Below are 22,944 nucleotides of genomic sequence, written 5' to 3'. Positions count from 1 at the left end.
CAAAAACAAAAGCTTTTCTTTGCACTTAAGGGAAGCTGACCAGAAATACAAATCAATGCATTCAGCCAGAAGTTTTATACACTGTCTGTATTAAGACATCTTGCAGCCTGATGAGCATTTCCAAACTTCAGCAATAGAGGCAAGAAATTTTTCATAATCATTACTCTTCTCTCTAGATCTTTTGTAAGATACAGAAGGCTAAAAAAATTTTTACTGACAAGGTATGTTTTTCCACATTTGTGATTATTCAGAAGACCCCCAACATCAACTAATATTATGTATTGACTGAATGTTTAAGGTCTGAATGGAAATCTCACACTACAGTTGCAAAGCTAAGAGGAAAACCCATATATTTTAATATACCTAATGGAATTAAAGAAAATTCAAGCAGTGGGAAGATGACACCAGTAGAACTAATAAAACTAGAAAATCCTAAGAATGAGTCATAGCAACATAATGACATAGATTTATCCAAAGAAAACAGATGACTCCTCGTAAGACAACCAAAATGTGTATATGTTCTCAAAAAAGGGAGATCATGATAGTTTAAGTGTGTAGGAGTTAATCTGGAGAAGCCACCAAAAAACAGGTACAAAAGGTGCAAGAGTACTTTGGGGAAGATGTCAAGTATGTTCATTAACTGCACTATGCCCTGTCAGCTCACATCTTCATAATGGACTGCACAAGCAACACAAATTTTGGTCACTTGCACTGCTTTTATCTTTGTCAGACTGTATTGTGGCATCTTATTTTGCCTTGCTTTTGCGTTGTGGCAGAAGTATTATTCATAAAATATTATTCACCCAGTTCAGCATTTTCTTCTTTATTATAAAGTTTGGTCTGGAAGGCTGAACCCTAAACTACATTATGCTATTAAACATTGTTCAACAGATTCAATGTATGCTCCAGACTAGACTACCAACTGCTTAGTAATTCCAGTGGTGTTCCCCTTCAATTACTCCCTGCCAGCTAGCAGAGAAGAAAATAGCCGCAAGAAAGGACAGCTTTCATCTCCCAAATTCCACCCTCAGTACCACCACTGACTTGCTAACAACTGCTGAAGTTTTTACCCCTTACAGTCAATATATTCTACTGGACAAACCTTCAGCTTGCCATTGTGATGCTTGATTCTAGACCTCACAACTACTGAGTATTTATAAATTGGTACTAAAAGTGTAACATTTCTTCTGAGCAACTTCTCAGGGATAAAGAGCTAATGACCCCCTCCATAATTAAGATATCCTTCAGAGGGAAAATTCTGAGATTTTTCTGCTATAATCAAGCATGGATCAGTTTAGCCACAAATGATCTCAAAGAATCAGTTTTCTTGAATAGATTATATCCCTAGGTGTCAAACAGTATTTACTACTGGGGATTAGGTAATCATCATATTTCAAGTCTCCAAAAAAACCAAAAAACCAAAAAACCAAAACAAACCCACCAGATCTGAAAGACCATTTTAATTTTCTTACTACTTCAAAAAATCTTCATTCTGTGACAGCTGTACTAAAACCAGCACAGCAATAGATCAGATCATCTAGTCCTATGTCTTGGTTTCAACAGTGGTCAGGAGTGGGTATTTAAGTGCTTCAGATCCTTCACTTTACACACCCCATGTCTTTGTATTTGGCAGTCTTGCATAGATTTCTTCTTCTGTGAATCTGTACAGTCTGCTTTTCCAATCCAGGTAAGCCTTCAGTACACAGTATCTTGCAATAAAGAGTTTCACAGAATGATTACCACATTGTATGAGAGGAGAACAAATACCTGTTCACCTTCTTCAGGCCACCCATGATTTAGTGGATTTTGATCACAGCCTGTCCCTCACCCCTTTTATCCAGTCAGAAGAATCCAAGTCTACTTAAGCAATTTCTTGTACAAAGCTGCTCTGTCCTTGTCACTGTCTCTGGATTTTGCATCTCTCTCTTTTTTTAAGATAGGGGAACGGGGGACCAGAACCACATACAGTATTTAACATGTGGGCAAACAGAACTTTTATACAGTGCCACAACAGTATTCTCCATTCTGTTTTTTGTTCCTTTACTAATAAAGGCCAACTCTAAATTCTTAACATTAGATATGCTTTTCTTTTACACATCTATTTATTATTACAAAGTCTCACTCACTAGTAGTAATAGCTTAAAGCCATCACTGTATGAATGAAGCTGGGATTATCTTCTCCCCTGTATGTACCATTTCAGTTGCACTAAGTTTCATCTGGGCATTTTAATACTCATTCATCCAGAACTGTGATACCATTGTTTTCCCAGGTAAATATATCATTAGCAAACTCTCACTACTGGCTTCGCTTTCCAGATCATTAAAGACAATGCCGAATACCACAAGCTTTAGAACAAATGTTTGGGAGACTGGTGGGGAGCAAATTCCACTGAAAACTGCCTGCTTATTCTTAATACAGTTTTTCTACTTAGCCAATTGTTTTTCCATGCAAGGCCTTGTCCCTTTAACCTGTAGTTGCATGGCTTTAATAGCCTTTGATGAGGAACCTTGTTGAACTTTTTAGAAATCCAGTAAAATTGGGCTAACTGGATCTTCCTTTAGCCACAGGCTAACTCCTTCAGAAGAACTCCAAAAGGTTTCCTTCAGAAATGCAACACAGACAAATGCTATACATCAGAGGAAGAGTAAATGAACACATCGCTACCTGTATTCTTTATTATAGTTTTGCCCAGTTCAGACCTTGCACACTGACAGGTCCCTGCATCTCCCCCAGGATCCTTTACAAAGGAGAAAACAGGTATCATACTGGACACCTTCTGGTAGTTTCAGTTTTAAGGGAGAATGTATACATCAGAGTTAGTACTTCAGCTATTTAATCCCTCAGTTTGCGTTACAGTTGTTATATGAATATCTTCAGACGTGACAATTTGTCACTTCCTTTAGTGCCATAAACCCTTCTACCAATATTTCAGAATACTTGAGCACAAGACAGGCTCCTGCACAGGGCATTCCGTGAACTTAGCTGAGAACAACACTTTAATATTAACCAGAAACAGCCAAAAATGTGAATCTTCATTTTTGGGTGGCTCTGTTTATGACAGCGGAGCCATCCAAATTGCAGTTGCAAGCATACACTGCAGCATTTTCAAAAATACATCATCATCTTTTTGGCACTATAGAGCTGTGTATTTTTTGATTCCTGTCCTACATCTACAAAGCATAAGAAGCTTGCAGCTCATGTGTAATAATGATTTTTTTTTTATTACAGGCATCTCCTGCATAGTTTTTGTAATGACTGCACCATGTATTAATGGCATAGATAATTGATTTCACCCTGCTCAATTGTTGGGTCAACTGTTCAGTTAACTAAACTCAGCTGAGACTTCTCAGTCTCTCCCTTTTTTTCAGATTTAGTAGATCCCGTCACAAGTACTTTTGGACTTGACTAACAATAAATGCAAAAGAAGAGCTGGGTAGATACAACAAGATAAAACACATTCAAATGAAACTTCAGTTTAAATTCTTTAAGCGGGCAGGGAGGAACACCACTGGAACAGTCTTTAGAAAATGTAATAGATTCTTCTCATTTTAGGGAATCCAAATAAGATCACATCTCTTCCCAAAACATTCACCCAAAAGCTACTGTTTAAGACAAAGGAATACAGTATATCTACATTAAATGTATAGCCTGCACTACATAAAAAGCAATACTAGAACACAACAATTTGCCTTTTAAACCTCAAAATGTATGGACAAACCGGCCAATATATTACTGGATTTGTATACATCCATATGCCCTACAGCCATTCCCACCCTTTCCAGGCTTTTTACCTCTGAACATTACTTCAGTTGCACTGTGTCTCCAACGCAAAGCAGCTGGTTCAGCAGCAGGCAGCAGGTCTATGAGCTCCACTGTAATGCCATCCAAGTCCAAGGCATTACAGCTTTCAGGGAACTTTAGCCACAACATTCCCAAAGCCGCACTTGATGGGGATGTTCGTCCTCCTACCATCAGGGCCAGGCTGTTCGAGACACATGACACAGTATGGTACAACCGTCCATCTGCAGAGATATAAGACATCATGGTTCAGACTGATTTTTCTCCCACAAAATTCAGAACCTTCAGATCTCTGACTGCCGGTGTAATTGCACAGTGACATCACTTTCCGCCAGACATTATTTCATTACAAGCACAGAAATGTCTGCCTTACACTTGCCATCAGTGCAGGAACTCACCCCATCTTTTACCATGATTTTCCTTTTTCACACAGCCCGCTTTCCAGCGGCCTTCATGCTTAATCAGGACATGGAAATTTCTCATACGACAATGCTGTCCATCCTCCTCCCCAAAACCTCCAGTTGTGAGAATGACATCGGGTTTTATAAGAGCAGAGTGGTGACCATAACGTCTCAGGCCAGCAGCTTCAGAGTGCATTCTACACACCGATGCAGTGACACTTCCAGCCATCCTGACAGGACCATCTCCACAGGGAACTGCAAGCCAAAAAGAACCAGGGAATCTTAAGTTTCACACAAGCAAGAACGGAGGACTGCATTTCAATGGACTGAGTGTAAGATAAAACAAATCTGTTTAGCTTTCCAAAAATAAAATTGTGAAGCAAGTCGATACAGCATATAGACAATCAGACATGCTCTAGGAATCACGGTGGAGTGGTTTAAACAGTTACTACTGTCAACTTCCACTTACTGCTCCCTCAACTCCTAACACAATTCTGAGCCTGTTTTAATGGGGATGGGGAAGGAAGGGGCAGAGAGAGAGACAAAGAGTTGCTAAGGGATTGTTGTTTCCTAAACTGATGTAGCAAGATAGCAGTCACTGAAACACCTCTCACACAAGTACCTTTCTGAAGATGAGAATATCTGGCTATTTAAATAGCAAAGAACAGCAGGAAAAAAAAAAAAAAAAAGAAAAAAACAAAAAGAGACCAGCAGCTGAGAGCCAGATTTCTAAGTTACTCACTGGAATTTGACCTCACTTTCACAAAAGCATTGAAATAAAGTTCTGAAGCATAAAGAGTAATATGTTAATGTCTGACAGTCTTATTATAAGAGAATATTTTTAGTCACCTCAATATCTTCTAAAAGTTTTATCCCTTAATATGAAACACAACCTTTCACCACAAAACCAGTTCACTGACACTGTATGAGCTGTTTTCTTCTGATTGATTTTGAATTTGCATCTTTGTTTTATCAAATGCCTCTTATTCTTGTATTTGGAGATGCTGGGATGGAGAAGCTCTCAGTCTACCTTTTATACGCCATAGCTAGAAATATTGCTTATAATGAAGGTTGTTCAGTGCAAGATCCTACTTTGCGTGATGAAGTCATGAACTTCAACTGTTTGGGCTGAAATGTCTTCATGCTGGTAGAACTTCTTAAGGCTGAGGGGTTCTCTCCACTCCCCCAATTCAGGAAATACACTTACCCAATGCTTTGTTTGGAAGATGTAGCATTGCACTCTTGAGCAGAGACTCAAATCTATTTGAGAGGAGAGCTGGGGGAACACAGATATTTGAGACGTGGACTTTTTTAACGAGAATGGCAAAAGGAAAGTGTGGATAACTTAGACTTTGAAGGCTCTTGCTGTCAGTTTTAAATACAACAGAAACAGCAGCAAAAAGAATCTATTTCTCTTTCTAAAGGATTTTAAGTGTCCTGACTGTAATAATCTGTCAGTTAAGCTGCACTATTTGCAGTTTTGTACCAACTTTTTACTTAAAGATAGAGCCAATGTATCTTTACGAGCCTTCCAGGTTTTAACATAAGAACTGGTGACAATCACACGGTCTATTAAACCTCATCCACATTTATTTAGCTTGGATTTGACTATTTCTCTTCAGATCTAATCAAGAGACAACGCAATGTATTCAGTGGCGTAGTTGGCTTAAGTATTCCATCCCGCCTTATCCTTCTCCAGCAGCTTGTTCCTGCTCCCTGTAACAAATTTTACTATCAGTGGCAGACAGAACTACTTGTGGAGCTGTACTGTGAACAAGACCAGTGATGTGAAACATGTTACAAAATAACCCTCTCCTTCCCATCCTGGAAAAGGAAGCAAGCAGCCAGAAGCAGGAATTTCTTGGACTGCTAGTGCTGCCAAATCTCTTTTTATCATAGACGCACAGCCTTGGCTTTTCCCCAACTATATCACTCTTCTCCCACCTAAACACTCCCCCCCCCCCCCCAAAAAAAAAAAAAAAACACACAAACAAACAAACAAAGAGCAAACAAATAACCCCCAACATATCCTGATTTAAAGACATTTCAGGAACGGAAATGATATGCATACAATTCCAGCCACAGGGGAGGATGAAACAAAGAACAAACTGTTTGACATCCCGAACAAGTTACAATCCTTGTGGAAGCTGAAAGGATGAAATGGCTCAGAGAGCCCTGTATAGAGGTAAGTGAGGGTCAATTGAAAAGAGAGAGTCTGGGGCATCCCAACAAGAGGAGGAGCAGGGTAGTCTGGCATTGCAGCCATGCATTGGAGGCCCTTCTGCTTGTACACGGGGAAGAGCTGTGCTGACTGGAAGGTTCAGTTTAATTCTTCTGGTTTATTGATCAGAACCGCCAGAGGCAGGAGATGGCTCTGGCCTTACTATGGACTGCAGGACAATCTTTAGAAGGATAGATGAACCTACTCAGATGGTAGCATCCTGTGTGTTCCTTCCTGGGGTTTACCATCTCCTAAAAATCTCTCAGAGAAGCCTGCATGAGATAAAAAAGTGAATACTACAATAGCTAGTCAGTATTTACCTGCCCTGCTCGATAACAAAGGAGTCCAGGAAGGCTTCATCCCCTTTGCTGCAGTCAAGACAAAATAATGAGAACATTTCAGATGCCATTCCTGTAGCAAGCCAAAAGAAAAAAACTCAGAATCTTGGAACGAGAGGTGGAAAGAACATAAAAGTGACCACAGTGATCAAATCAAAGGTCAGTCTAGCCTAGCACTGTTTCCAAAAATGGAAAAAATCAGAAGTGTGAAGAAGAATCTAAGAACGGTGCAAATGTACAGTAATACCTCCCCCTCTGTCAGCCTTCAAAAATTAAAAGCTCAGGGATTTTCTAGGCAAGAAGCTGTATCTTCATATTGAACAACTCTTGATGGATTGTTCTTCCATGAACCTGTCCCGTTGCCTCTTGAACTTACGTAAACTTTTAGCAACTGTAATATACTGCAAGGAGCAATGAGTTCCACAGCTTATGTTGCATGAAGAACATTCCCTTCTTTTGAACCTGCTTCCTTTTATGCTTCCCAGTTCTGATCTTGGAAAAGGGTGCAGAACATACAGCAGAGGGATTAAGATTTCTTAAGGGTTCCGGAATGCAAGTGACCCCAAAGAAGTCCAAAACGCTCAAAGGAGCGACATGATCTCTGCTGGGCCTGTAATACCTAAATATGATTTCCAGACTGGCCTTTGGAATCACTCCGAAACAGGAGCACAAGCGGAGTCCTGTACAGGAAGGAAGTCAGCAGCTATACTAGAGTCCACCTTGGCTTTTGTGGACATTAGGGAATCAGGTAGGTTTATTCCCACAAGATGGAAGAGATCCAGCAAATTTTGTTACTAGAAGGCATAAACATGAATTAAAAAGGCACGAGAAACCACAATATTATCTTCTTTGGCACTACTGCCCCACCTTCTACCTGAGGAAAAGCGTATCTTTTGAAAATCCCAAACTAATATAAGTACTGAAAATGGAAGAATCCACTAAGTCCCTAGCCAAATTATTCTAAAACCTAGTCAGCCTCAGCAGTAAAATGTTTTTATTTCTAATCTAATTCTGTCAAGCTTCTTTCCACTAAGGCCTTGATCTTATTCTATCTCTATCTGGAAGGCCAATTGCAGAGCTCTCTGCTGTCATATGTCTTCTTCCTATGCACATTTGTTAACTTGGGCTTGTGGACTTGTTAACCTCCTCTGTAAGCAAAATGAAGAGTCTTTACTTTCTCACTGTATGGGCAATTGCCCTGATCTACAATAATTCTTGTAGACATTTCTATACCCTTTTGCAATCTGTCAGCATCTTTCAGTCAACATTTTTGGTATTCATGTAGCAGAGCAGATCCTTCCTGGCAGCAAAATAAATATAGCACACTAAGTTGTTTTTAAAACCGCGGTCTGTTAAGTTTCTAGACAGAGCTATGAACACGGAATCACAATATCCAAAGGGAAACTTCTAATAGGGATCCTATAGGATCTTCAGGGGTCTTATGTTTTCTTCTAGACTGCTGATGGCTGCAAGTTTTGCCAACAATTAACACAAAAACAGCAAAAAGTCATAACTAAATTTCAGTCATTAATATAACAACGGCTGAAATGAGTCAGACCAAAGATATCTGAAACTAGTAACCTGGCTCCAACAATGACAAAAAGCAAACGCCTAGAGAAAAGCTAGAGAGCAGGGTGAGTGCATATACTTCCTTCAGGTATGCTTCCAAGCATTTGCAGGTCAACAACCCTGACCTAGGTGTGGCTTTCATGTGTACAGTAATCTTTGATGGATTTCTCTTTCATTAAAAGAATTGCCCCTTGAAACCATGCAAACTTTCAGCACCTGCAGCATCCTTTATACTAGCAGTTAGTTTGCTATGCTAAGACCTGTCTCCCTGAGAGAACACTCACTAAGGAAGGGGAAAAAAAAATGTTCTGCTAACACAGGAGGGAGTCTTCTTTCATTGCCACTTGCTCCAGATTCATAATGCAGAGCCCACAGGAAGCTGCATAACTGACTGAAGATCCTTTCTTCCTATACTTATCATCTATAGCTCCAGCAGCTCTTGTACAGAACTATGACCATAAGAAGCTGCAGGCCTTTTATGCTATCAGAGCCAGCTCACCAGCAGAATAAAGGAGAATTACCTCATATTCATCAAAAGGCTCTAGAGCCTGCACTCTTCGTTGCTCATCTTCAGGAGTACAGAAGGTAAAAAACTCATTCATATCCATGATGCTGCACTCAGTCCAGCCCTAAAACAAAAGTTTCCCCAAATTATTACTTCTGGAAGGATAGAGACTCACTTTCCACAAGAAAACAATGATTGTAAATGAAGCATTTGCATGAGCCTTTAAAGCTGTCTAGATGGAACAATGGCAGTCCAGACTCTGGGGTGAGGATAGATCTCCTATCTGTAAAGCTCTAAAGTACTTAGAGCCACACTTATTATTTTAAAAGTCTTAGAGGAACCCACCTTACCTTAACCAATACCAGAAAGTAGGTTGTAAGTTGGTGGAGGGACCTTCAAATGACTGGTCATGCTACTAGAGAAGACAGTATCTCAGCCCTGGCACTGTTTGTTTCAACCTGTAAGTGGCCCAGCTCGTGCCTTCCAAGTTACACCCCTTCCTAGGGGAATCGGGTTTCACGCGTGCCCCAGAGCTGCAGGCACTTACCTTTTGAAGAAAGCGCCTCCGCTGTGCCTCGCGGTCAGGGTACTGTGCTAAAGAGTGAAGTGTGGAATTCAGCTGGCTAAAATGCTGCTGCATGACGCGTCCAAAGGGGTCCTCAGGGTGCATCTGCTCATACAGCACAAAACACGCCTGAGAAAAATGCTCTGCCGCCCACTGTATCAAGGCATCTGACCTGTGCGTAAGAAATAAAATAATTGCGGGCCCAGCTATCATGTGGGCAGATGCAACGTATCTTCCTACACCACCAGAATGCATGCTATTAGGGCATCCTGACAGAAATATATGCAAAACAATCCAGTGCTGGGGACCTGTGAACACCTCTCCCAGCTCTTGGGAGAATTCAGAGAATGAAAAGACAAAAGACCTAAAACAAACACCCTCCCCTCACCCCACAATTCTGAGATTTTTTTTTTTCCTTTATAGGATGTCCTGTGGAAATCAATTACCCCATCACAATTATGTTGTAAGGAGCTGCTTGGGCTTCCACAGTATTCATGAGGCTTTAGTTATAAAACAGCAGGTCTCCCAGCCCTAGATGACTTCCATACAATGAAGCTTGTTCTCATTTTACCACCCAGATAACAGAGGATAATCCAACTGACCTGCTATTTTCCATGTAGGTGAGTACCACTTCTGCTAAGAAAAGGGTGGGGACTTCATTGTCCAGCCCTGCTTCCTCCAGGGCTTTCTCCAGTTTAGACAGCTCCGATAAGTCCACTCCCAGTAATTTATAATCCTCTCCAGAAAAGGTAATGGCTCCTGGGGGAAAAAATGGTACAATCTTACTACAGTGTTGATGCTACACTGAGAACAAGATGGACAAACAGGAGAATCGGCGCCACAGACAATTGTTCACAAGGCTGTACCCATCCTTTCCTCAACTCAATTTCCTTGGGACATGAATAAGAAAATGCCCATCACTAAATGAACCATAAAGGGATAGCACCAAGAAAGATCAGTTAGAGGCCCATTAAACTTAGAACTCAAATTTCAACATTCCTAGTGGAAATTTCACCTATAAATTTTTCATAGAATTATTTACTATAACAACACTTCATAATATTTCTTTTAACAACAATTTTATAGCACCACTGTAATTCAGAATCAAATCTTAAGAGTTCTCACTTTTAATTCTCGCAGCTCAGGACAAGGAAAGTATCATTGCGTTGATAGAATTTGAATGATTTCCCTCACAACCAAAGACATTCTCAAGTCCTTAGTTTTCTTTAAAACAGATTTCATTTCTGTAAATGGTATTAGATCTTCAACCCATATACACTAACTCTTTGCAAACACCAGGATTAGTTGCATAGGTCACTGTTCTCAGAAATAAGCTCCAGCTTATGCCATCATATCATCTGCAAGTCATACTTCTGTACTTCACAAGAATACATCACAAACTATATTCTGGATGATCCGTTTCAAACAAAACCAAACGAAACAAGGTTGGAAAGTACCTTTAGAAATCACCTACTCTGTGCCTCCACACCAGTGTGATTCTATCAGCCCTGAGAACAGTTACCCTACGCTGTTCTCAAAAGCATTATTAGAGGCTAAACAGCCTTCTTCAGCAGCCCATCACAGCGTTCCTTATTATTTTTTCTAATATCTAATTCGTCTATCCATTGCTTCCTGTCCTCTGGACATAAAAGACAAGTTTCAGAAAAGTTGGGAATATCTTATCTTCTAATTGAAGTACTTTAAGATTATTGGTAAGCATAGGGTTCTTTGCCACAGGATGCTGTTGATACTAAAAATATGAATCGGTTCAAGGTGGGGACTGCACAAGCTTATGGAAAACAGCTACTCACTGAGACTTACTCAACTGCTCACTTGAGCCAGGGACTTGTGCTCTGCACCTAGCTCTGTAGTTGTTTTCTATCCAGTATTTAAATTGATTGTTGCAGTCTAAATGCAACAATTTGTGTATGCCCCTATTGTATTTCATTCCACATTTTCCAGACCATTCCTGCAGCTTATCAAAGTAGTTTTAAATCCTAATCCTGTTCACCATATTGCAATTCTCCCAATTTCCTGCTGGCTTGTTACATTTCCACCTTCTGTAGACTATCAGCTTGAACATTAACAAACACCTTGAAGAAAATCCCCACAGCTTACATCCTTCCATTTTGCCACTGAACAACCGCTTACTATTTCACTGGCAAAATGATCCGTTCAGCTCTTCTTATATTCTACAGTAGTTTCATAATGCTCATTTTTTCCCCTGCTTTGGATATAAGAAAGCCAAGTAACACAGCAATGAAAGCTTTGCTAGGATCAAGATACCTAGAGTCACAGCTTCTCCCGTATCCATAAGGCCTACAGATCACAGGATAATTTAGGTTGGAAGAGACTGCTGGAAGTCATCTAGTCCAGCCCCTTGCTCACAGCAGGGCCACCTGTATCCAGTTGCTCAAGACTTTGTCCAGTCAAGCTCTGATACCTCCAAGGCTGGAGGTTCCACTGCCTCTTTGGGCAACCTGTTCATGTTTTTAAACTATCTACATGGTGGGGAAAAAAGTTTTGGACACATAATTGGAATTTCCTTTGTTGCAACTTGCAGCCATTGCCCCTTGGCCATTTGCTGCACACCTCTGAGAAGAGTATGTCTCCATCTTCTCTACACTCTCTCATTAAGGAGTTGAGGATTGCAGTAAGACCCCCCCTCAACCTTCTTAAGGCTGAACAAACACAGACAGATCTCTCACCCTTCCCTTGTATGTCATGTGCTTCAACTTCTTAGTCATTCTTGTGACCTTTCACTGGATATGCTGCAGTCTGTCATTGCCTCTCTTGTACTAGGGAACCCAAAATGGGACACAGTACTTCAAAAACAGTCCCCAAAAGAAATTAAGCTTGGTTTGATAATCTGATCCTGACAAATCCATGATGGCAGCTGCACATCCTCTTGTTTACTATCAAATGCTTACAAATGGTTTGTGTTCCAAATTTTTTCAGAAATTCAAGTTGTCTTGTGAACAAATCTAGTTCCTCTGCTCATCACACCCCACTTTTTAAAAGCTGAAGCTCTCTCTGATTCTTCCAAACATTTGGTACCTAAAACACTCTCCACAAACAGCATACCTAATCCTCCTCCAGCATCTCCCACCAGTGCCGACAACTCCTTTATTCCTTTGATCAGAGTAGCTTTTTGGCACGCCACATTTGGAAAATCCACCTCATATACCACAGTGTGACTCAGAAGACCCATATCCTTCAAGCGGAAGTATAAAGAGTCAAAGCCAGCTCCTAAAGACAGGATCTGCAGAGAAAGTACCAGAAAAAAAAAATATGTTCAACTCCAGCAGCCTCCTGAGCACCCATGAAGAATATTCAAGTTAAAGGACATCATCTTTAGATTGACAGAATCAGGTAGTCTCCGGAAAGAGGTTAAAAAGGATTTTGTACAGATATTGCCTCCTTCCCGATATTTGTCAAAGCGACAAAGGGACAGCAAGTAGCGCTAGTCACAGATTCTCTGTACCCTTCTGGAAAAGGATCACAATAGATTCACTAACAAATATGCTAATACAGAGCCAAGATGTCAAGAAGATTTTCCATACAAATAGTGGAAACAGTCTGTGCACTCAGACAGAGAAAAAGCACCTGTGTCTTAGAGTGGCTTTGGGTCTTCCACAGGAAGTCTTGAACACAGTGATCCACAGCTCGGGCCCGGACATAATAACCCCTGTGGAATGAAATTCAGCTATAATCTCTCTCCAGGAACCCTGTTTCTCTGACACAGGCATTTTTTTTTTTTTTAACACCTTTTTTCTTTGTATGTCTACCCAATAATCCAACATTTACAGAACCAAACTGGGAGATGTCTGATAAATTTGTTGTATCTAGAGCTTATTGATAAATACAGAACTCCTGTATTTAATAAGTGTATTAACCATCAAACTATAGATGTCCTAGACAAGACATGTGTAAATATCCTATCTGGACCTGCTCCATTCTGCATAGGTAAATATGCACTGGATGAAAAAGTATGAATCCAGACAGTTAGGATGCCCTGCTCCCCTGCCTCCATCCATGCAATGCGGGTGGACAACATACGAGTCCCTGCTCTAAATCAGATGCCATAACCATATGAAATTAACTCCTCCACTTACAGGGTGATATGCTAAGCAAGTGGCTATTGAGTATAACAAAATGAGTAAGTGTGTATAAAAGCTGTGAAAGGTGAACAAAAGAGGGAAGAGAAGAAAAGTTAGGAAGGGAATTTAATTCTCCATTTTTTCCATGTCAATGGAGCTTAAGCAAGTCTGAACTCCTGGATACTGTTTAATGTTTGCCTGCTTTGTGGGGTTGGTGCCTCTTTCCTTTGAGCTCTCTCATAGTTTGCTCCAGCATGTCCTACCCGGCCTACCAGCTCCTATCAGCCCCTTTAATAGATCTGTTATTGTCCCCAGGCCTCAGGGAGTAAAGGTTTCACTAGATATTCTGAGAGATATCCAAAACCTCAGGATTACAGTGCTGACAACTGCAACACACAACTTTTTCTATGAATTTAGTTTGACATGCCAATGTCATGTGACAAACAGACACAAGCTCAGCTTCCAGACCTGATCAGTCACCCTTGTCTTCAGAGGACTGCAGGCTTCTGATTGAACATCATTAATTTCTTTTCCTGAATGAAACTTCTTTGACAATTACATCAGGGTCATTTTGATGGCATCAAACAATTAGGCTCATAGTAACCTAAACTCCACTATCTAAAAAAAATCCCACACATACATGTTAAAAACATTCATACTTGTCTGCTGCAGATCTCCAGAACACCTATACTCATATCATTGATTCAAAGACAATATCTTTTCCTCAGCCACCAAATATGTTACTAAAATTAAAATGTACTTGAGAACAGGAAAACTGTATATTAGCTTCCAAATCTTGTCTAAAGCAGCTTTCAACAGCACTGAATATCTGAGCTCGGAATCAGTCTGGTGACACTTCATTGGAACAAAGCTTTTTATTTTTGCCCTTGAACCATGCAAATTTATACTAAAAATCTAAAACTATAACATTGAGCACTGAGATTCTTCTGCAGCCAGAGGAGAAGGCGGCTGTGAGGCCATGTGTGCCCAGACCAGAGAAGGAGGCTGAGGCCAGCGTGTGCCCAGACACGAGCTGCCGGCACCGGGCACGTGAGATCGCAGCCTCAGAGCCAAAGACCCCGCGCAGCGCCCGCTCCTCACCGGTGGATGAGCGGGGCTCGCCGCCGCCGCCGCCGCCCCACCAGGAGCCCCAGGAACCGGTCCCGGACGTAGCCTCGCGCCGCCGCCGAGCACTTGCTGACGGCGCTGCTGCCACCAGTGCTCTGGACCTGCCGGGACAAGCAGACGGCGCTGGCGCGAGCCCGCGGAGCCGGCCCGCCTGACCGACACCGCGGGCACCGCCGAGACCGAGAGGCACCCGGGGCCTGCTCGGAGCGCGGACGGCGGGAGCCTCGCCAGGCCCGGGCACGGCGGGGCCCAGGGGCCTCCGCGGACAGCGAGTCCCGCCGCCCCCCCCCACTCCGCTCCCCCCTTCGCCCCTGTCCGGGCCCTGCCGCACCGCCCGCGCAGACACCCCGCAGGTCCCCGGCCCGGAGGGCGGCAGCGGCCGGGCCCAGGCTCACTCACGGCAGCACCGCGCGGGGCGCTCGGCCGCCCGCGCTCCATCCCGCGCGCACCGCGGCCCCTGCGCGAGCACCGGACATGCGGTCACTTCCGGGCGCGCCTGCCCAATCAGAACGCCCTGCTCGCCCGAGAGCACAGAAATCCCCGCCGCAGCGCACAAACCGGCCAATGCGCACGGACCGGCCGCTCTGCGCGCCCTGTTGTCGATGATACGACGGGAGCGGGGGGAGAGGACCGCCCCGCCCCTCGGCCCCGCCCCTGGGGCCCGACCCGGCCGCCCCCCCCCCCCCCCCCCCCCCCCGCCGGGCTTCCACTTTACAGATCAAGATATTGTCTATTAAAAAGGTTAGAATTTCAGAATGTCACTTTGCTAGGGAATGGTTAACATCCGTATTCCTAACTGGGACCCAGGCGGTTCCGTCTTCAGCCCCATTTGCTGGCGTTTTATCAACAAGCACACGATTTTCTTTTTTTATTCCTCCAAGACGTATTTTATTCCAGAGTTGCCTTTCGGGTGATTCCCGGCACCTCCGAGGTGGCTGGTCCCAGCTGCTGTGGCTGCAGTGCAGGAGGCGGTACGTTATGGGAGTTCCTGTATTCCTGTTTGTGCTCCAGATGTGTGCATAGCTTGTGCGGAGAAAAAGGCCTCCTTTTCCTCCAGGTTCTCTTTTGCCAGATGTTCGTTATTTTGTCAGTCTTGGCACATCTGCGGGATCTGGAGATGATGCTGGGGTTTAGTTCCAGTTCATGCTCACAGGGGATACAAGCCCCTTCCGCTGGCACTTCAGTTGCTGCAGCGTTTCCAATCCTGTCGGCATCCCGAGAGTGCCCGTGGAGGGGAGCGTTCGGCAGCAAGCGGGGGTGATCGCTGCATCCAGCTGCCGCGGAAGTCCTTTCCCGTTCTGTGTTTCTATATCCGTAACCCTCTCCTGTGCAAACTCTGTGCAAAGACACTGGAACAGGAACATCTTGGCATCTTGGTGCATCTTGGTTTAGCACGAGAAGACAGAGCCGCGTTGTTTTGGGGAAGGAGGGACCGGGAGGTTAGTCTCACCTCCCCAGGACAAGGCACCGCATGTTGCTCCCTGAGCAGAGACCACACCGAATTTCCCTGGTGAAGGAAGAGAGCGTGGTGTGCAGCCATCCTTGGCCCTGCGTGTCCAGTTCCTTGCTGCCACAGGCGTAAAGTCCTGTAATCACTCACATTTTTATCAAGTTCTTGTTTAGAAGCAGCTCGGATTTTTGCCTCTCTGCTTTTCTCACTTTGGAAGGCTGTTTTGGAGCCTGATTGCTGTCATGGTTAGGAATCTTCTCCAGATTTCTTGTTGCATGTATTAATGGCCAGTTTATATCCCTTTATTTCTGATTCACAATTAGTCTTAATCTGAAAATGTTCCTTTACTTTTCAGGCACTCACTCCAAACGTGTGAACAGAGAGAAGTTTTATCCCCTCTTGGTCCGTGTTTTGCCAGACTAAGCCTAGCTAAGCGTGTTCTTCCAGTGGGAAGCAGAAAGCTTTCACACGCATTTCTGGGAGGGAGTGGATGCTGCGCGCAGAGGGTATGTTGTTGTGAAACTGGCACTTCTCTCTGGTTTGGACATCTTCACGGGCTGACACAGGGCGGGGGGGGGGGGGGGGCTGCCTCTTCTCTGATGTGCGCAGGCAGCCTCCCCGCCTGGTCTCTCCCCCCCTCCGCCGAGGGTTCCCCCGGGGCTCTGCACGACGTGCGAAGCTTGCGAGGAATGCACAGCTCGCCCCAAATAACAGAAAACACACAGCGGAGCAGCACAGGCAGTCGGGGCCCCAGGCTGCTCCCACCCCCAACCGGGCGGGCGGTCTGGGGAGGGGGGGCACATAACGAGAAGCATTTGCTGCACAGCTATCTATAGTCTTCTGTGTTTGGGAGCAAGCAAGGGAGGGCGTGGGCCGGCCTGCCTGACCTCAGAGCTGACGTCGGAGGACCCCAAATGAGTAACAGGGAGAGGAGCACAGCGAGGCTGCCCGGCACGGAAGGTGCGAGACCCCAGCACCACTGAGTGGGAGAAGGGGTAGAACGGGAGGTGCTTCCCAAAAAAGGGTACGCTGTATCCGCAGTATCGAGACTATGGCTTCGATTCAAGGTGAGCCAGATAGGTTTGGTTCTTTCTATGGGCTGACTCAGCAACAGAAAACTTGTGCTCCTGATCTACTGCATCTTCACCACGCAGATGCTTTTCACAGGTATCAGTTGCACTGCGGTCTCCATCACAGCTTGCATCTGGGAAATGGTTCGAGGGAGGACAGAGAGGTTACGCATCGGTGCTGTGCCATGCAGAACTGTGCCTTCATAATATGAAGCTGGTCGAAATACTTGACTCCTATGTAGGCCTATTGCTCCCAGCAACTGCAGCAGTGGAGGGTTGGACATCTTTGCTGGTCAACTGTTGTTGGACCTGAATCTGCCAATCTAGCACGATGTGGTGAGGATTGCATCCTGGAGAGCATACTGCATGGATCTCAGTCATTTTATTGTATCATGATACCCCAGAGAAGCCTCAGTGACAGGTCAGGGCTTTGTCAGGCTAAGGCCACTGTGGCGGTGTGGCAAAACTCAGAGGTAGGCAACACGACTTCTAAGTCTTACATGCACGCACAACGCTGAATGTACAACCTAAATAATTCATAAAATGCAAGCAGGTCAGCAAAAAGACTTTGTGATTAACAGAACAGGTCACAATCACAGGAACCAATTTCCTAGTCATTGCTGAGAATCTTGAGTGTATCACTAAACACCTTAAAACGTCCCTCTCCGTAAGGGAAGATACTGTGATTTTCTGGTTCTTTCGTGTTCAGTGGGATCTTTTCTCTTCTTCTTCAAAAAAGAATGATAGAAAGATAGATACCAAAGGCAGTGTTGCTGGAATTAGAGAGAAGAAATAATGGTCCTGTGTCTTGTGAAAGAGGTTAGGAAGTGAAGGAAAGAGTTGAGAGGGCTTTTAAAAGATAAGTGGCTTGTTTTATTGCCTTGTAGAAATGGGGGAACTGAGATGGGGATATGGCTAAAATACCAGCCTTGAGAGATAATATGTGCTTCAGTATTATGAATGTACTTAGACTTGTGGGTCAACAGGGAAGGTGAAAAGAACTGGCTGGGAAGGTGGGAGAACAAAGAGTGTTGAGGTGGGGTTTGGTTCTGTTTTTTGTTTTGCACAGATCTTGGGCCAGTGGGTCCTGGGGAATTGCTTAGTGCATTGGTATTTATTGTATGAAAATGAGATATCTTGTGAAATTGGACACTTAATTCAGCATCAGCCCTGGGCAAAGTGGTGGAAGGGTTGATGTGGCACACAAATCTCTAAGAAATAATAATAATTGGCATTGATTGTACAAGCAATGTATATTTCTGAGCAAGATTCCGATATGTTTGTTTGTAATACTAGTGGAGGTGTGTTGATATCCTAGGAGGTTTGCTTCACTGTTTTATTCGCATGTAACACTGCTTTGTTTTTTTTTTATTTCTTTGTTAATAAATCAGAACTTCATTAAATCTGTTGTCCATTCTGTGTTGAAGGATAAGAGCTTGATCTTAGGCAGTGCTGTGATTAACTCTTTCTTAAAAACTACTAAAACTTTCTGTAAGATGTCTTGAAATCTTCTCCTTGAAGGAGGATGCTCATGTGCTTCACACCTAGTGATGCCAACCGCTGCTCTGGCTTTCAGCTGCCTGGTGGGGAGCGCTCCTCGTCTCCTGGCTCATCGCAGAATTCCCGAGCTACCCACTGCCCTCTCCATCTTACGTAACACATTCCCAAACCTTCAGCGATTCTGTGGACACTTTATGGATAAACATAGATTGTGGCAAAACACCCATGACACTTCTGATAAACTAATATGGCATTTTATGCTCTATCCCACTTTGCTCATACTATTTAAAGACATTATCACACGTTCTCCATACGCATTATCTTTCTGAATAGCTCAAGCTCATTTATTGTCCAGTGTGGATTTTTTCCAAAGAAGTATGAGCAAGATAGGAACCTTTAACTTCCACTGAGGGAAGTTCCAATGTCACCTTTCTGCCTCTGTTCAGGGGCCTGAGCTGTGGGGATGCTGCTCTTTCAGACTGCTTTCATCAGCAGACTCGAGCCTCTCGGAGCTACCTTTGTACCCTAGAGATAAAAACCCTGCCCTGTTCTCCCCAAATGCAAAAATTAAACGTGGCTATGTTTCACAGTATCTTTGGTGAGTTGAGAGCCTTCACAAATCTGGCTCTTAATTTTTGCCTCAATTCTCCATTTGAAAAATGGGAAAAAGAACAAATTTCCTACCTCCAAGGTAGAGCATGAGAAAAAAGGAAATTTGGGACCTCAGAGAGAGACGAGAGATTTCTGTAAGGTATTTGGCTTAGTAGTACATGATGAGCTGATTGAACTTGGAGCAGTAATTCAGGAACTTTTGATTTAAACTCCGTTGCTGTATTTAACAGAGAAGAATTGTTATCCAGCGGGATTGTTTCTAGGAGAGTCCCACAAAACAGTTCACAGTTACAGATTGGTGGCTGTGTCCTGGAAAGCAGGAATTAAAGGATTTACTGATCATGTTAGATGACCAATAGAACGTGAGTTCTCACTGTGATGATATAGCCAGACAAAAACTTATTTTGAGAAGTGCATTAAAAAGGGCAATATCAGGCACAATGTATGGCATGAGGTCAGTGTCCTGGGGTCAGTATTTCAGACCCATTCTGGTTACAAATTGGAAGGAGTTCTGGTTTGAGACCTGTTAATATTAAGAGAGGCCTTACATAGTCTCTTTAGTTCTCATGTGGTTGTAAAGTTATATGGTCTGGTTCTACAAGAGGGCTTGCAGAAAACGGAGTTCAGTCTGGATTTGGACTGTGTTTAAATTTTGTCCAGGTCCCAAGTGTGCCTTCCATATTCCTCTGGCAGGTGACATCATTTCTTACCAGTCCCCTGAGTTTCGGGGAGCACTAGCGGTATATGGCCATGTTTGCCAACGGACATGATGTTGCTTTCCCCGAGCTAGAACTCTCCGTGTTAAGAACTAGAACTCCACGGGATGTTAAAACCAGAATCCCATTCACCAATTCCTTCTTCAGAAACTCAGAATTCCTCAACTTCGCGTTCTCCCTGCTTCACTCTGCTGTTATCTCTGCTCCCAGAACTCGTCTGCTAACACACACATCTCGCCAGTCTCCAGGGAGTCTCTGCTCCCACGAATTTGGCCTGGTTTATAGCATCTGAGTCGGGATGTCGTCACAGTGGGGCCTCACACATAGATGGCAAGGGAGGAAACAGTATAAATTATGCTGGGCCCTGCTTTCTTGTGGCGAGATCTCTATTTGCTAGAAAATTCTGGCCTTTGTTCTGGGCTGGGAATGGGTTTCATAGTGGGGAGGGAGACACTTTCTATTCCGAGTGGAGAAAGCAGTACCAGGGAAGGTTTTAATTGCCTCTTCTTGGCGCAGAGCCGTCAGGCTGCTGTGTAATTGCAGGAGTGTGTGAACGGGAAGCGCTGCGGGAATGGAAGGGGTCCTTGCTGGAGGGTGAGACCAGTTGGTAACAAGATCCAGAATGGAGCTCCTCCCGGGAGGAGAGGAGTCCTCTGAGAGCCTTGGAGCGACGGAATAAAGCAAAGACCAGACAGAAATGGAGGGGAGGCACAAGAGGCTTCCCTCACTTTGTCCCATCCCTCAGCCCTGCTGGGGCAATGCCATACAGCGGAGCATGGCGCCAGGCTTGTCCTTCTAGCTCGTCCTAAGGACTGACGTAGAGCTTGGGCTGCTGCTGCGAGTAACTTAGCAGGGAAATGTGCAAGCGTGTGGAAAATGTGCTTGTCTTTTTGTGCCCTGCCTTGCCATCGTCCTTCCCTTTTCCGCCAGGTGCTTTGGGGACCTGCCACAAATATCTTCTCAGCATTTTTCAGATGCTTTGGGGGACGGTTCTTGTTTATGTGCCACTCTTACTTTTCCATTCCCCCCTATCTTGGTGACGCTTGCTGAGGCCGCATCTGCAGTGCTGGGTCCAGTGCTGGGCTCCCCAGTGCGAGAGAGACCTGGAGCTGCTGGAGCGAGTCCAGCGAAGGGCTGCTGAGATGATGAAGGGACTGGAGCATCTCCCGTGTGAGGAGAGGCTGAGAGCGCTGGGCCTGTTCAGCCTGCAGAAGAGAAGGCTGAGGGGGATCTTATCAGTGTGTGTAAATACCTGATGGGGTGGGGGAGTGCAAAGGAGACAGAGCCAGACTCTTCCCAGTGGTGCCCAGCGACAGGATAAGGGCAGTGGGCACAAACTGAAACACAGGAAGCTCCACCTGAACATGAGGAAAAACTTCTTTGCTGTGAGGGTAAGAGAGCACTGGAACAGGCTGCCCAGAGAGGTGCTGGAGTCTCCGTCCCTGGAGATACCCAAAGCTGTCTGCACAGGGCCCTGGGCAAGCTGCTCTAGGTGACCCTGCTTGAGCAGGGGGTTGGACGAGATGGTCTCCAGAGGTCCCTGCCAACCTCGAACTTTCTGTGTTTCTGTGATATTTCTCCCTCTTGTTACCCTTTTCTCTTAGTGGTTCTTGTTATCTTTGCTAGATCCCTTCTCTGCCTTGTTTTTGTTTCCTGTTGCAAGCACAAATCTAAATCCTACATCCCTATTGCAATAGCTGCTGCTTCCTTTCCCTCGCCCTGAGCTTGACTAACATTTACTTCCATCTTCTTTGTCTGCATCTCACCACATCACCTTGCCTTTGCCTGCTGTTTTTCAAATGCCTTTTCTAAAACCACACGTCCATGGCATCCTTATGGCTCCCCTATCTATCTATCTCCCGACTCTTTCAGAGACTTGAATCCCATCGTCTGAGATTCCTCAGGGTCTGAATTCCTGATCGATCTTGTTCAAATTGGGTCAGGCTGTGGGGGAGAGCTGGGCTGCTGCTTTTCCATTGCTGCCTCTTCCCCTGCGCTGCTTCCTTCCCGCTTTCCCTCTTCGAGCAGTGCACTGTTCAGCTTCTCAGCACTGCTGTCCCCTGGCCCACCCTGCCAGTCGTCCTCTCTTCTTTCAGTTTCTGTCTCCTTCCCTTCCCTTTCTCACAGTCATCCGTCACACTTCTCCACTGGCTGATTCTCTTCATGCGCTGCTGTCCTCCATCCTTGCTTCGTCTTCCCCTCCTCTCCCATTACGAGCTCAGTGCTGAAGGTGCTCAGCCCTTCCTCGCTCCACGGACCTCTTTCACCTCCTGCTCTCGGGCTGCCAAGCTCCCATAAACCGTCTGCATTTTTCCATTTCCCTGCTTTCCCTTCAACTCCCATTTGCCGTTTCCTAATTTAAAATGGGAAGGTTCGGAGTTTTACCTACTCCTCACCTACTTTTTTTTCTCTTATTATCCCAGCTCACAGTTTTGAGGCGTTCAGGTGCAGTATTTCAAAGATTGTAGGTGACCCCTTCATCGTTTGCTCTGGAATGGGGGACGAAGTTGGTAGGCGCAATGACGAACGAGTTTGGGGCACAGAGGGAGCTGGACTTCGGCCTCTGAGGCTGCAGAATACAGTGTGAGCGAGACATAAAACCTGCGATGCACAAAGCAAGTGCTTGTCAGACACGTTAGTTTTCTGTAAATAACACAAACCTTATATTTTGATTTTTTATTTAAGAAATAATTTTCAATAATAAACACAAAGCAGAAAAGCTGTATCTGTGTGGAATGTAGGTCGGGGCAATATTTCTCAAAATTGCAGGCTTCTGAGAGCTGCATATTGTTCATTCTGTCCATGCTGCTGCAACAGAGGATGGTGAAGCCTCTATGAGTCCCAGTGTTTTGTAGGTGATGGGAGTTCGGATATGTCGTCTCTCTAAGTGTGGATCTGGACACCAGATGGGAAAGAACCGGGGTCAGTACTAAGAAATCTTTCCTCTTTAACAGAAGTGAAACCAGAAAA

At 44.4% G+C, this 22,944-nt stretch overlaps 1 protein-coding gene and 1 long non-coding RNA gene across 7 annotated transcripts in view; one reads left to right on the top strand and one right to left on the bottom strand.

The window, feature by feature from the left end:
• Positions 1-15,133, bottom strand: part of LCMT2 (leucine carboxyl methyltransferase 2) — a 32,896-nt gene extending 17,763 nt beyond the window's left edge. For 4 of the 6 annotated variants that reach the window (XM_064505352.1, XM_064505353.1, XM_026117192.2 and 1 more), the window contains exons 1-10: positions 15,026-15,128; positions 14,600-14,727; positions 13,005-13,086; positions 12,483-12,660; positions 10,001-10,157; positions 9,381-9,570; positions 8,850-8,957; positions 6,742-6,832; positions 4,198-4,455; positions 3,793-4,023 (exon numbers count right to left, since the gene is read on the bottom strand). In XM_064505352.1, the coding sequence (XP_064361422.1) occupies positions 3,793-4,023; positions 4,198-4,455; positions 6,742-6,832; positions 8,850-8,957; positions 9,381-9,570; positions 10,001-10,157; positions 12,483-12,660; positions 13,005-13,086; positions 14,600-14,727; positions 15,026-15,064 (1,462 nt within the window). In that variant the 5' untranslated portion in view covers positions 15,065-15,128. Of the gene's footprint in view, positions 1-3,792; positions 4,024-4,197; positions 4,456-6,741; positions 6,833-8,849; positions 8,958-9,380; positions 9,571-10,000; positions 10,158-12,482; positions 12,661-13,004; positions 13,087-14,599; positions 14,728-15,025 lie in introns of those variants that run through there. The other 2 variants (XM_026117194.2, XM_064505355.1) reach the window with 2 other exon arrangements.
• A 176-nt stretch (positions 15,134-15,309) lies between these two features.
• LOC112993496 (uncharacterized) lies at positions 15,310-18,549 on the top strand. The gene is made up of 3 exons (XR_003261725.2): positions 15,310-15,597; positions 16,432-16,582; positions 17,244-18,549. It is a non-coding gene; the product is annotated as an uncharacterized LOC112993496 (long non-coding RNA).
• Positions 18,550-22,944: the final 4,395 nt, after the last annotated feature.

This window comes from Dromaius novaehollandiae, chromosome 1 (genome assembly GCF_036370855.1).
Source record: "Dromaius novaehollandiae isolate bDroNov1 chromosome 1, bDroNov1.hap1, whole genome shotgun sequence".
NCBI classification, from domain to species: domain Eukaryota; kingdom Metazoa; phylum Chordata; class Aves; order Casuariiformes; family Dromaiidae; genus Dromaius; species Dromaius novaehollandiae.
This window is presented reverse-complemented; position numbering and strand designations above follow the sequence as displayed.